The sequence below is a fragment of the Solanum verrucosum genome, unplaced genomic scaffold (genome assembly GCF_900185275.1).
Source record: "Solanum verrucosum unplaced genomic scaffold, falcon-dt-bn FXZP01000253.1, whole genome shotgun sequence".
NCBI lineage: Eukaryota > Viridiplantae > Streptophyta > Magnoliopsida > Solanales > Solanaceae > Solanum > Solanum verrucosum.
The window spans coordinates 1,335,872-1,349,698 of NW_026019984.1; the positions used below are offsets into that span (position 1 = coordinate 1,335,872).

General features: G+C 34.7%; 3 protein-coding genes across 4 annotated transcripts; 2 read left to right on the forward strand and 1 right to left on the reverse strand.

Moving 5' to 3' along the window:
- The first annotated feature begins 765 nt into the window (after positions 1-765).
- Positions 766-1,194, forward strand: LOC125818405 (auxin-responsive protein SAUR50-like). Its single transcript, XM_049497924.1, has one exon. The coding sequence runs from the start codon at positions 781-783 to the stop codon at positions 1,192-1,194; it is 414 nt and encodes a 137-aa protein (XP_049353881.1). The 5' UTR covers positions 766-780.
- Positions 1,195-4,012: 2,818 nt separating this feature from the next.
- On the reverse strand, positions 4,013-8,097 carry LOC125818401 (ABC transporter F family member 1). Its single transcript, XM_049497920.1, has 6 exons — positions 7,895-8,097; positions 7,588-7,815; positions 6,673-6,746; positions 6,384-6,594; positions 6,067-6,301; positions 4,013-5,458 (listed from the first exon to the last, which is right to left on the reverse strand). Exons 2-6 carry the CDS (start codon positions 7,813-7,815, stop codon positions 4,401-4,403), a joined length of 1,806 nt encoding a protein of 601 aa, XP_049353877.1. The 5' UTR covers positions 7,895-8,097; the 3' UTR covers positions 4,013-4,400.
- Positions 8,098-9,228: 1,131 nt separating this feature from the next.
- Positions 9,229-12,443, forward strand: LOC125818406 (uncharacterized). 2 transcript variants are annotated; one of them, XM_049497926.1, is made up of 2 exons: positions 9,229-9,247; positions 12,007-12,443. In XM_049497926.1, exon 2 carries the CDS (start codon positions 12,023-12,025, stop codon positions 12,407-12,409), a length of 387 nt encoding a protein of 128 aa, XP_049353883.1. In that variant the 5' UTR covers positions 9,229-9,247; positions 12,007-12,022; the 3' UTR covers positions 12,410-12,443. The 2 variants fall into 2 exon arrangements, with proteins under 2 accessions (XP_049353883.1, XP_049353882.1); XM_049497925.1 differs by lacking the exon at positions 9,229-9,247 and adding an exon at positions 9,984-10,387.
- The last annotated feature ends 1,384 nt before the right edge of the window (positions 12,444-13,827 follow it).

Genomic DNA, 13,827 nt, shown 5'->3' on the forward strand with positions numbered 1-13,827 from the left:
AAAAGTCCGTCCAACTATGTACACTTTTTCGACCTTATCTCTCAACTATGCCTTCTTTTGAACGTGGTGTTTAGGTCAGCATACATGTATCACAACTAAATTAACGAAAAATATGATATCTTTTTATATTAATACAGGTATCAAATAATTTTATTTATCATGACTTGGAAGATATCACTTGTTATTTTTTCTTCTGTTGAAATTTGAACTTAAAATCTCATGATTCTGGTCATTTAACCCACTTCATTAACCAGTAGGTTGTTGAGTGTGTGCAAACAAATTAAGTATCACATGGAAAGTGTAAAAGAGATCTTCGATATGTGTTATCTGAGCCGAGAATCTTTCGAAAACAATCTCTCTACCTTGTTAGATGAGAAGTTAGGGATAAGGTATGTACACTCTACCCTCCTGGACTCCACTTGTGAAATTTCACTGGATATATTATTGTTGTTGCTGATAAGTAAAAAAAAAGCTACTTATAAAATGTTGAAAAAATCTAAGTGGTGTAAGGCCTAAAGGGAAAATCGTACATAGTACTTGACCTAAAAGCGAACAATATTGATCATATTATGTTAAGAATATATTTGGACGGTTATAACTAGCCAAACAAAAGCCACACCCTTAGATGTTATCTCTAAACTATGACTTCTCACTCAAACACTATATAAGCTAGGTATAACATACCTAAAAAAAGCACACCAAAGTTAGAAAACCCTACTAAAAAAAGACCAACAAATCCCCTAGTGTCAAAAAAACAATTTTATTGTTTATTCACACAAAATGGCAAAATTAGCTAAAATAAGCAATGGGAAGAAAAAGATGATGTACAAGATAGTGAATTTGAAAATTGTGGTGGAGAAATTACAAAGGAGCCTTTCAATGGTTAGGAGATTGGGAGCCGAATTCGATAGTCAGCATCAGCATAGCCAATCAGATCAAAATGACTCCTCGAATAACGTGCCTGAGGACGTTAAAGAAGGTCATTTTGCTGTTATTGCTGTTGATGAAGATGAATTGAAGAGATTTGTTGTGCCATTGAAATGTTTAACACATCCTTCATTCTTAAAACTATTGGAACAAGCTGCTGAGGAGTATGGCTTTGATCATGATGGTGCACTTACAGTACCATGCAGGCCAAGTGAATTTGAGAGAATTTTGAGACATGAACAATCAAGTATGTTGATAAGTTGTTAAACATAATGGAGCAAAAAAAATAATTAAAAAGCTAACAATTTTAGCTTAATTTGCTTCCCATCTATAAGTTGATTTTATCATGTTATCCCTAAATTATATATTATGAAGCCCAAGTGTTGTAGCATGGTAAGAATTCCTGATTTGATCGGAGTAATACGATTTTTAATTCGAGAAGTGGATTGAAGTGATTGCAGTGAAGAATTGACCTGAGACGAAGTACTAATGAAACATGAGTCAAATGGTTCTTCTTGAATCGCTCTATTTCTTATTTTTGACAGTTATACGAGGATCAGAATAGAGGGATAATCGATCATCCCTTAGGATGGTAGATTCTATTTCTTGATTATCCCACCAAGTCACAACTTTGGTTAATTAATGATATATAATTACTTTTTTTCTTCACCATGGTTGAGTTGTTGCATGCATTACATGTACATATTTTAAAAATATATGTTGTTAAACTATTTGAGTATATAATGAAGATTTACTTTATTTTACTGAGTGATTTACTTCATCCTATTTTTACTTTTTTTTTTAAAAATAATTTAATTTACTCTTGTTTATGTATAAGTGTGTAGTAAAAATTGACATTTATCATGACCAAGAAAAGGAGATAGAGTAAGAACTCTCTTATTTATGTAAATGCATATATGAGTAGGATCAAGTTTAGGAATGAAGAAACTGTTATAAAAAGAGAAAAGACTAAAATATATCGTTCATTAATAGTCGATTCTGAATATGCTTCGATCATTACCATTTTAGACCATATGTGTCATTATCCACTAACAAAATCTTACATTATCCTCTTCTCTCTCGTTGTTTTTACAAATAATATATGTTAGCTATTTTGTTAAATTCAACGACATATTTGAGCTTTTTCTCAAGCCACCATTGATCACGTCAATAATTAAAACACCATGAACACACTTGTGGTGATTTGGAAGAAGATGAAGATTAACTAAAAATATATATTTAGTTGGATCAATGAACTTCAAATTCCTAGTGGTTAAACAAAAAAGACGTTCACATGGAATATTGCATTTGATGTGAATAATTAAACAAGGATGTATATTTTATGTGATATATTTATCTACTTAATGAACACTTATAAACATACACAAAAATAACATTTTCAAAATATGAACCATAAGAGTCTAATAAAAACATTTAATAATATTTTAAAATGTTTAATCAAAACAAATTGCAATTCAAGTATTTAAAATGTTTAATCAAAATAAATAATGTAGAAGGATGCTAAAGGTACAAACACCGTAATGTGTGGGGATCCCACTTGAATTTTGGCCCCCTTTTTACTTGTGAAGTCTAATTTGATTAGATAGGTCACTTGTCTATCAATTATTATAAAATGACTTGATTTTATCACACGTTGTCTTGTTCCGACTTTCAAGTACTTACTAGTGTGTGAGCCAAATGAGAAAAGAGAGAAGAAAAGGTGGAGATGTTTCAAAGTGTTTTATAATGGTAAGGTGCAAATAAGGTGAAATTAGAATTTTAAACTTTTGAGAATATTTATATAGATTAAGTATTTTTTTTTACATAAATATAAAGTCTGAATTAAAATTATTAACTCTATTAATTTTATTAGCGAAATTGTGCCTTATGTACACACACCTTGATTATCCTACTAGGTATTTGTTACTTCCCTACTTATGTGCTCAACCAAGTAATGACAAAGTGGCTTCCCTCTAATACTGGTTCCTCTAGGGTGACTCTGCCCCTACAACATTTCTCTGCTGCCTAATTCTGACCATCAAAATTCAGGTGAGTGAGAAGAAATCACTTGATATGTTTAATTTTTTTTGGAATTTGGACTTATAATATCATAATTATCCTCTTATTTTATTGACCATCAACCACACCCTTGGATCTTCTTTCTTCCTTTTTGTTCAAGAAGTACATCCAATAACCTTGGAAGTGGACATTCTTAAACTCTTGACTCTTGTCATGGGCAAACAGTCAAAGTTAAAAGGAAAAAATTATTAAATTTGAAAGTTGACCAATGAATTAAGCAACATCAAAAGTTCAAGACCAGTCACCTCCAAAATCTTACGCCTCTAAGGTCTTTCTTGTAAATCACCCCCTTTATACAGGCCAAGAAGGTTTCTCCCTCTGTGAATCGGGTGATAGTTGGGATCGATTGTTCTCTCAGATTCCTTCATTCGGAATTTTTAGGGAAGAAGTACCTTCTTCTCAATTTCTTCCTTCATAACCAGAGCTTGGAGAAGTAAGAGATAAGAAGGTCCTATGGAGAATGTGGTCAGAAATTCATAATAAAATTCAACCACAACAATCGAAATGATTATCTTCAAGCATAAGGATCCTAAATTACCAAGTATAAAAAGATTAAAAAATAATCACAAACCTCACCTAGCACTGAAAGAGATAGACTGGAAATAACGTATATTAAATGAATGAAATTGGAATATGAATGGAATACAATGAAATAAAGCCACTTGAAGGTTTAAATTGATTGTTGTATATAAGCATTATCTACCTGATCAATTCTTTAAACGATATACGACAAATAAATATCAAAAAGGGAAAATCTATGAAGAGATTCCATCATCTCAACTCGTAGTCATTGGAATTACGAAATTAACCCAAGTACGCCTTCGATATTTTAAAAAAAAACATATTTAAACATTATAATAAATAATATTTACCGGTCAAACAAGGTTGTCTCCTTCTCCCTTACCTCAATTATATCAATATTATATAGAGAACAACATTTTCTACCATTAAAATAGAAACATATATACTGGAGAGACAAAGATGATTAAAAAATCCATAATAGCTTTCAGAATTCCAAAATTCGAAGTACATCATAGCAATGATATAGAATAGAAATGACATAAGGAATAAGCTGTAATGTATGCTCTCCAAAACCTAGGGTAATATGTAATTAGAGTAAAATGGACGACAAAAATAGTGGACTAAGCCCGAACAATAACCAGAGTTCAAACAGTCGGTGACCATGGTTCGATCACTTACTCTCTCTCTAGCACCAGGTGTGGTCTTAGCTAACGTCACTTAGGTCTTACTGGTGATCAAGAAGCCTTTACTTTCTCCCCTCAGCTACCGTGATGGGAGCCTGCTGATGTTTCACCATTACGCCTTGGCACTGAACCACCAAGAGGAAATAGTGATACCATCACACTTTCTAATATAACACAGAGATCTTACTTTTAATCACCCAATCCAGCCCTTTTCTTCAAGTGTTTCTTGAACTCCATGATGCCACCCTCCCATCGTGTCACAGCCTGATTTTCACATACCCATATCTCATGGGCCACCTGATTTATGAGCCTAAAGTCGTGACTCACTAGAACCATCCCACCATCCCATGCGTTCAAGGCCTCTGCAAGTGAGTCAATGGTCTCAATATCAAGATGGTTGGTTGGCTCATCCAACAGCAGCATGTGGGGTTGTCTAAAAGCCAACCATGCAAAGATCACCCGACTACGTTGACCATCTGACAAGTTCTTCATAGCCATTACTTGAGCTTTACCTGTGAGTCCAAACCTCCCAATTGCTGCCCTCATCTTCTCCTCCTCATTCCCAGGGTACTCTCTCATCATGTACAAAAGAGCTGACACCTCCATGTCTAGCTTCTCAGTCAAGTGCTGGTGGTACTGTGCAATTTTTAGGTGATTATGCCGCTTAACCATGCCATCAGTGGGAAATAACTCCCCTATCATCAGCTTAAGCAGTGTGCTCTTTCCAGCTCCATTAGGCCCTACAAGTGCTACCCTGGAGTCGAGATCTACACCAAAATCAAGGTTCTTGTAGATGAGGTTATCAGGTGTGTAGCCAAAAGCAACTTCAGAAAACTGTAGAACTGGAGGAGGAAGTTTGCCGACATCAGTAAACCGGAAAACCAGGACGCTGTCCCTCCCCACCTTCTCAGTAAGCCCACCACGCTCCATCTTAGCCAATGTCTTCTCTTTACTCTGTGCTTGACGGGCTAGTTTAGCTGAACCGTGCCCAAAGCGAGCAATGTATTCCTTCATTGCAGAAATCTGCTCCTGCTCCCACTTGTACTGTTTCATCTGGTTCTCTTCCAGCTCTGAACGGGTTTGCACATATTGGTCGTAGTTACCTGTATAGAGTTTCAACTTCTTGTTTTGCATGTGGATGATATTGGTACACACACCATTGAGAAAATCCTGTGAGTGTGAAATGACAACCAGAATACGCTCAAAGTTCTTCAAGGATTCTTCTAACCACACACAGGCTTCTAGGTCTGCATTCAAGAAGAATTACACATGTCAACTCTAAAAGACCCATAAATGAAGTGTTAAAAAATTCAGGGGATGAACTAATATTTTCCATCAATCCAAAAGTAAAGACTTCCCTTTTCATTTAAGAACAACTTTTTTTAATAAATTAACATCACAAAGAAACATAAAAACAGCCAGGAGAGTTGCTGCTGAAATAGAACTGCAACGATGCATAGAGGGGTGTACAGCAAAAGAAACTGAGTACTTAACCCAAAATAGCATGTTATTCAATTCATCACCTCCCCCCTGCACACACACACACGTATCCCGATTATGTGGTTCACATTTGGGACGTTATGTGTGCGAGGATGGAGTGGTGAAAGGATAGTTCGGATTGGTTGTGATGCAGTGTGTAAAATCTAGGCGTCAAACTATAACAGACAATGATGTAGCAACTCAAGACCTTCATGAACCATTTTGGATGCCCTATATATGCAATTTACGACACTACATAACTGATAACTCAATGTGTAAGACTACACATCATCCATATAAATCTAGCACGAGAAAACCCTAATAATTTCTGAAAGATCTATTCTACTAGAACTAGAAAATGAAAAGAGAAGATTACCAAGATGGTTTGTTGGCTCATCAAGCAACAAAATTGTTGGATTCATAAAGAGGGCACGGGCAAGAGCAATCCTCATTCTCCAGCCACCAGAAAAATCGCGTGTTTTCTTTGCTTGCATTTTCTTATCAAATCCAAGCCCAAACAAGATTTCAGCAGCACGCTTCTCAGCAGTGGCAGCATCCATAGCTTCTAAACGCTCATAGATCCGTTCAAGTTGCTCTCCACCACCATCATCCTATAATAGAGGAAGATAATATGATTATCTGAAAGGAAAACCAAGACCAAGGAACATTAATTTAATGTTAACAGCATCATACCTGTGCAGCCAAAGCTTCAGCTTCTTTCTCCAATTGCAACCTCTCTTCATCACAATTAATGACGGCCTCGAGAGAGGTCATGTCAGAGGCATCAATCTCCCGAGAAAGATGAAAAATATCCATGTGGTCTGGGATGGGAAGTTCCCTCAACCCTATAGCGGTAAGAAGAGTAGACTTCCCGCAGCCATTCAATCCCAACAAACCATAACGTCTGTGAAAATATGATGTCAGAACTTGAACATCAATTAAGCCAAGGTACACAGCAATACATGAAAATAACAAGTCTTACCTGCCATAGTTGAGCTCCAGTTCAGAATCAACGATTAGATCATGTCCGTGGAAAGTGACTGATAATGATTCTATCTGTATAACATAGAGCACCAAATCAAAACAATGATATTCCAAATAAAGGTAATCCAAAGGTTCTGCATCCTAATATTCAGCTTCTTTTATGACTCAATACTCTTTATAACAAGTAAAGTACTATTATATATATGCACTTCTCTTGACAGCAATATGCACCCTCTGTAATAAAACAAGGTTGGAACCTCAGAAATATCACAAATTTTGTAACCACATATAATGCAAAATTTGAGACGACAAAAAGACAAAAGCCATAATAACACTTGTATTCACGCAAGCTGACACAATTCAATATAACAAAAACATACGTAAATGTGTTAGCTAGTCGAGTGCTGTAGTTTTAGTTAGTATATGCATAGTATCTTATTCTACTAAGTTTCACTATTAAATGTTGTTTCGTTTCTTTTCTTTATCTTGTTATTTTGCAAGTCAGTTTTTCTTTAATCATGCTTTGATTACAACTATTTTGAGTTGAGAATTTATCGGAAACAGATAGGTGTACATCCCACCCTAACAGACCCACAAGTAGTATGTTGTTGTGTAGCTAAATTTGTCCAGTTATAGGATGAAATGTGTCCAAATAGAGCAAAATGGATACTGTACATGCATGTTTTTTTCTAAACTTAAGCATTTCGCTTAAGAAAGATACTCGTCCACTCAACTTTTGTGTAGCACTATAAATACGCAACCAGCAACTAAACCAAAAAATTCACATAAACACCATCAAATATCTTAAATCTAATCAATCAAAATGAGTACATATCAAGAAAAAACTATTACAATAACGAATCTAAAACCATTAAAATACGGAGAAAATCAGATCTAAAACACCAAAACTTACCCGAATATCCCTCGATAGCGGATGTGAACACAAAACACCCGTACAAGTCCGATCAGATATCTGTAGATCCCCTACTCCATTCGTCAAATTATCAACCCCGTTACTTTCCCCCGCCGATTTAGACGCCGTCGCAGCCGATTTAGACGCTGCCGCACCTTTACCTCCTCTCCTAGCAGCTGCTGCCGCCTTCTTCTGCGCATCTCTCTTCTTCGCCGCATCCGACACCATCTAACACGAATTACAACTCAAAAAAATCAGAAAAAATTACAAAAAATCGGAAATCGAAACTGAATCAGCAATACAATACCTTTGAATTCGTAAGATCTACGGATTTGGAGAAATTGTTAAAGGTTATAGAAGAGAGGAACGAGGGTTTTTTGAAAGAGGGGTTGAGAAAATGTTGGAGGTAAAGTATATATAGTATGTGAGGGTGCACGTTGACGGTTCAATGGAGGTGCAAAGATAGATATGGACGGTGATCCTTTGTTCAAGTTTGGCAACAAAAATGAAAATCTAGTGTTGATTTTTTTAGTGGACGGTGGGTTTTGGTTTTGGGCTGACCTAATTTTACTTTTGTTTTTTTTGGGCCTTGAGCCCATTAGAAAAGGAAATGATAATAATATGGGGAAACCACAAAATTAGTGGTGTTGATAGAATAGGATATAGGGAAAAGGGTCAAATATATCCTTATATACTTTGATTTAATGTTTAATTTTGTTCTTCGTTATGTTATTTGGTTAATTTCACCTTCGTTGTTAAAATTATTGTATCAAACATCCCTTACATATAATGATTTCTACCTGTCTGACTTGAATTTATTGATTTCAAATGGATCCACGACTAAATCGAGATGTGGCCCCACCTTGATCCACAAATTCAAATGTAATTAAATTTTGGTCCACTGAGAACTTGCATGTCTAGAAGATGGATGTAGCGGAAATGAGTATGTTAAGATGGATGTGTGAGCATACGATGAGAGATAGGAATAGGAACGATGATATTCGACACAAGATGGGAGTGGTCTCATTGGTGTAAAAGTAGAGAAAATCGTTGCTCAAATAGTTCAAACATGTGAAAAGGATATGCACATATGCTCTAAGAAGAAAGAGGTGTAACAGGTTGGTGAAGAGAGGTAGAGGTTGTTCGAAAAAAGTATTTAATAGAATGATTAAACAAGACATGACGCAACTCCAACATATTGAGGACATGAGCTTAGATAGAAAAATTTAAATATGAAAATTAGGGTAAAAGGTAAGTAGATATTAAAAAAGTGTTAAGTTCCTTATTATTATTATTATTATTATTATTACTATAGTACTTCTACTATTTTATTATTTATTTATTTGTTACCTATTGTTACATTTTCTTTAGTTATTATATTGTTTATCATTCCTTTCTTCTTATTTTCAAAATAGTATTTTCTTTCCAAACCTAGTTTGATATATTTTACTTTAGTCGAGAATATTTCAAAAACAATATGTCTACTTCTATGGTTCTTCTGTGACAAAGATATGAGCTCTTATATTTCAGCTGATGGCTCAAAGTTATATCAATCTGCATTTGAGTATTTTTGTTAGTTATCAATTCTTCTCTAATGTCCTATAATGTTGATGTGTAGTAAAAGTTTTGGCAGTAAAGATGGAATCTTAATTCTCATATGGTGAGTTTTCAACTCTTTGGGAAATAGTTATATGCTTCAATTAATATACGAAATCGTTTCATTTATTAGAGAAACCGTTTGGGTGTGTACTGGCTAAACCTGCTTTTGTTCAATAGCTCGCAAACCAACACAAGAGATGTGGAGCTTAATAACTTACTCTCAAGGAACGTTGCCGACTAGCAATTTTAAAATCTTATGATAATCTGTCGATAATTCATCATTTTGTGACGGATTTTGTTGTTGAGTTATAGAATTTGTCCATCTAATTTTTCTTATTTATTTTAGAAGTATCGATTCATCATTATTGCAAGGTGGAGCTTCGTTTTATCTTCCTAATTACCATTGAGAATGTAGGAATTAATCATCGAGCTTCTTTAATTTCAAATTATTTAAATAATTAGTTTTATAACATTTCAAAATATTTTCAAGTTATTTTAAAAGTAGTTTTGTCATTTATTTTTAAATAATAAATATGTCTTTTATATATTTTATATTTATAAATATTCGAAAATCGTCTCAAAGAGATTTTGTTTCATTAAGTATTCGGTTAATTAGTTTAATTATTCAATAGTTTATATTTTTGAGTTTTTAGTTCATAATTAAGTTAATTATTTTATTTTTATTGAGATTAAGAAGATTGTTAATTCATTAATATTAATTCATCGTATTTAAATTCTAGCTGGATTCACTAAATTAACTCAATTCGGCTATGTGTTAGAATTTTTTATGTCTATAATTGCAATCCATTTAGCAAGCCATTCCCATTTCACTTTTAACCCTTTTCTACCCAATTTTTCATGTCATTCCCTTAAATCCTTGCCCAATTTTCTCAGTGTTAACAGCGTACATCAATACCCATACGCGTCTTCTTCTTCTTCAACGGGACGAACCCAGAAACGAAATCGTACCATTTCCAGCCTTAAATCTCATCTAGTTAAGGCTCTTTCTTCTTCAATGTTTAGGGTTTGAGACAGTGAAAGGAGAAAACAGAAAGTAGATTTTAGGGCGATAATTCTTATATATATAACTAAAATTTCTGATTTCATTGCTTTGGGGGTTCGAGATTATATCGATTTTTTTTGTTGCTGGTGGTAGAAAGCTTTGCTCGGGTCGAATTCTCAGTTCGCTGCTTCAAAAGAGGTATATAGTTTCTCTACCTTTAGATTTCCTCTGTTTTGTTTTGGAATTTAGAACGTTAGAAGCTGTTAAGTGAAATGGTGAAGTGATATTCTTGTTCTGAAAGCTAGCTGAATCTCTATCTTGTTTCGTTCGAGTTGTTTGATTTCAAGTTTGAATACATCGGCTATACATTTGTGTTTTCTTTACTGTTCACCCATGGCTTTGGGTTGTTTTACCTTTCTGTTCATGATTCTTTGTCTTACACTCTCATTGTGTATTAGCCTAATATTGTAGAATTTATATCTGTTCTTGCGTAGCTTGAGTGTTACTTAGGTCCTGTTTGGTTTCGACCCATGACAATATGATTATTGCTTAGCGTAACCTAGAGTCTTTAATGTGATTTACATCTTTAACATCAAAGTGTCCAGCTCCTCTGATTTGTTCGTTCCCTGTGATGCCTTGTCTTTGTTCTTGTTATTGTTTGGAATATTTGATTTCCTGATTGCTGGCTTCCTTTTGTATTCGCTCTCTCTAGTGTAGCATCGGCATTTGCAAACCTCTTTAAATAGTTTCGCTGCTCTTTTCTAGGTTAAATGCTTCATAAAAATTGAGTCCTTCCTCTCCTTATTTCGAAATATAGCTACTGCCTAGCAATCATGTTCATAACATGTGTCAATAATTCTAGTATTTCAATCTAGTTCGGACTTTTGACATACTTATTTTAGTCTTTTATGCACTTTTGTGTTTTAGCTTGCTACTTGCCTTTATTCGAATGCTATATTCGTAAGCATATCCTTACTGTGGGGTTGTCTGTCGCTTCCGGTGTATATCAACTTTTTAGAAAACAATTACATCTCCCTTATCATCTGTTACTGCCTCAATAAGATGCAGTAGTACTCTGACATTCCTCTTTATTAATTGTTAACCACTAAGTGTGTTGCTCTAAGTAGAATTTGGTTTTTCTTGTTTTTATGCTTGTTATATCAATTATGTTGGATACAAAGTGTTCCATCTTATTATTCGGAGTTAGGTCCTTCGTATTATTATCACTATTATAGGTCGAATTTCTTGTCAAGGCTATGCCTGTTTGCTTTGGTATCATTGACTCTTCTAAATGATACCCGAGATTCCATGATGAGCTATTAATTCGTATATTTTATTTTGTTTATGCATGAACTCCCTCGGATTGAGTCATTTGGACTCCACATGTTCTCCCTTGCATCTCAAAATAGGCCAAGGAGGCCCAGTTCTCTTTTATCGAGTCAACCAGATCAATAAAATTGAAAAACAGGTTCCCTAAAGGCGACATACAGGTGTTCGGAGCGGATTATAAGGCTAGATATGCACAATATACAGCGATATACATCAGTCGTATATGCTGTATATTGCATTGAAAATGGGCTAAAGAGCCTTAAAATTTCAGCTATTTGTATTTTGTAATTATTGGGCCAAAAACCCATTTATTTTGACTAGTACCTTGTTAGTTTAGGACAGGTACCAGGTGTTGGGCCAATGGCCCAAAAAGCAGAAATCAGGCCCAAGTACTGTTTTAATCATTTGAAAATTAGTTTAGTGGCGACTCTACTCTTTTCTTTCTAGTTAATAAAACAATTTTGCTAACAGAACTTCCTCCTGAACAGATTGGATTTTTGAAATATGACGTTGTTGAAGAGGTATGTGTTGAGATTGTTCATATCATTGAAGTACATCACCGCAAATGTGGTAGACAGAAACAACGGACGTATAGTAGCAACATCATCTACTGTTGAACATTCAGTGAAACAGTCACTTGAGTGTGGTAGAACTTGCAATGCAAAGGCTGCAGCGATTGTAGGAGAAGTGTTGGCAATGCGTCTCAAAGTGGAGGGTCTTGATCAGGGGCAAGGAAACGGGATCCATGTCAATGTAAATAAAGAGGTTGAGAAGAAAGGTTTCAAGAATCGTACAAAAGTTTGGGCTATAGTTAACGGCCTTAAGAGCAATGGAGTGAAACTTATTTTGGATGACAACGAAAATGACACTTCTCGCCCTAACTTCCACTAGAACAGTGCGCTGATCCTGTTATCTCACCCCAACAAGGTACAAATAATGAATTGTATCTCATCTCAGTAATTAGTTGTACTCAATATGTAGTTGGCTCTTAAAATATTATCATGATTTATTTTTTTTCCAGATCCGATAACTTCCTTACTTAGTCCAATATACGGACACATTGCCATAAATTTTGTATATTAGATAGATGTTATTTTCTTGGCTCAAGATTGACATATTTACTTAAATCTAATTAGTACAAGTTTGTTTGAAGGTGGGAACCATAGAAGAGGTAGGTTCTCTCTGAAAGATAGACTCAGATAGATAGGAATAGAGATTTTGCACTAGCTTCAATCTCAATCATTTGCTTTAGAATCCTTTTCGGAGGCACTCTTTTTACGTCATCTTAATTCGATTGAAGCATTATAAGTCAGAAGCGAGAAGGTCTTACACATTCTGCTATTATGGTAACGTTGGTATTTTTTCTCATAGCGCGGCTTCTTAGTGGCAGTGTAAGAAATAAGGCGTTGTTTATGACGAATTGGATAGTATAATTTGCATACTTTGCATTGTTAAATCCTTTCGAAGCTAGTATCCTTCGAGCAACTGAAAAAACGATAGGTTCTATTCGTGTGTCATCTATGATTCTTTGTTTTGCTCTTCTGCTCAGGTCTCTCACTACAAGAGTTGAAGAAGGTGCAGTCATAATTGAGCCTGATTGCTGAAGCTAGTGACTTGGGGCAACTGAGATTGGATAGAATGAGATCAATATTAAAACAAAGGCGGATTCAGGATTTGAAGTGTAGCAAGTCCCACAACGTTTTCAAGTTAATATACAATGATAAGTGGGTTTACACTTTACAATCAAACATTTATAGAAATCCAGTAAATTTCTTCCTACATTTGTAGGAACTGGACAAACGCTAATGGGTTCACGTGAACACATAGACAGACGACACTCTAAATCCACCTCCATATTCAAAATGGTTAGCTTCTAATGGATTTGAGGCTGCACTTCTCAACTCTCTTTTTCTTCATACTATTTAGACCAGTTTTTTCACCATTTATCTAAAGTTCCAGCTTAACAGAGCCCAAACAGACAAGAAGTTGTATATCCAGCTTTAGATTCTGTGTTGTAGAGTTGTAATGTTTGTTGCAATCAATAAAATTGATGATCAATTCATGCATTGATGGTTATTTATGTGTAATTGATCAAGATCTTATGCATGATTCTGAGCTGATATATATATACACTATAGTACAGATTGATTCATGAGAAAATTCGTTAAAATATTTAAGAAGACATTTCGTTTGCGAATATACAAATACGATAAGTATATATGTTTTTATACATTTAGAAAATTTTCAGAACTCCGTTTGTATATTTCTCTTATCAATATACAAATAGGATAATTTATTATGAATTTTTC

What these genes read in the sequence shown, in the direction of transcription:
- LOC125818405 (XM_049497924.1), top strand. Translation starts at nt 781, where the DNA reads ATGGCAAAATTAGCTAAAATAAGCAATGGGAAGAAAAAGATGATGTAC.
- LOC125818401 (XM_049497920.1), bottom strand. Translation starts at nt 7,815, where the DNA reads ATGGTGTCGGATGCGGCGAAGAAGAGAGATGCGCAGAAGAAGGCGGCA. An exon ending in CTGGAGCTCAACTATGGCAG is followed by an intron (nt 6,595 to 6,672) that starts GTAAGACTTGTT and finishes ATATTTTCACAG; the next exon opens with ACGTTATGGTTTGTTGGGAT. An exon ending in TGAGCCAACAAACCATCTTG is followed by an intron (nt 5,459 to 6,066) that starts GTAATCTTCTCT and finishes TCTTGAATGCAG; the next exon opens with ACCTAGAAGCCTGTGTGTGG.
- LOC125818406 (XM_049497926.1), top strand. Translation starts at nt 12,023, where the DNA reads ATGACGTTGTTGAAGAGGTATGTGTTGAGATTGTTCATATCATTGAAG.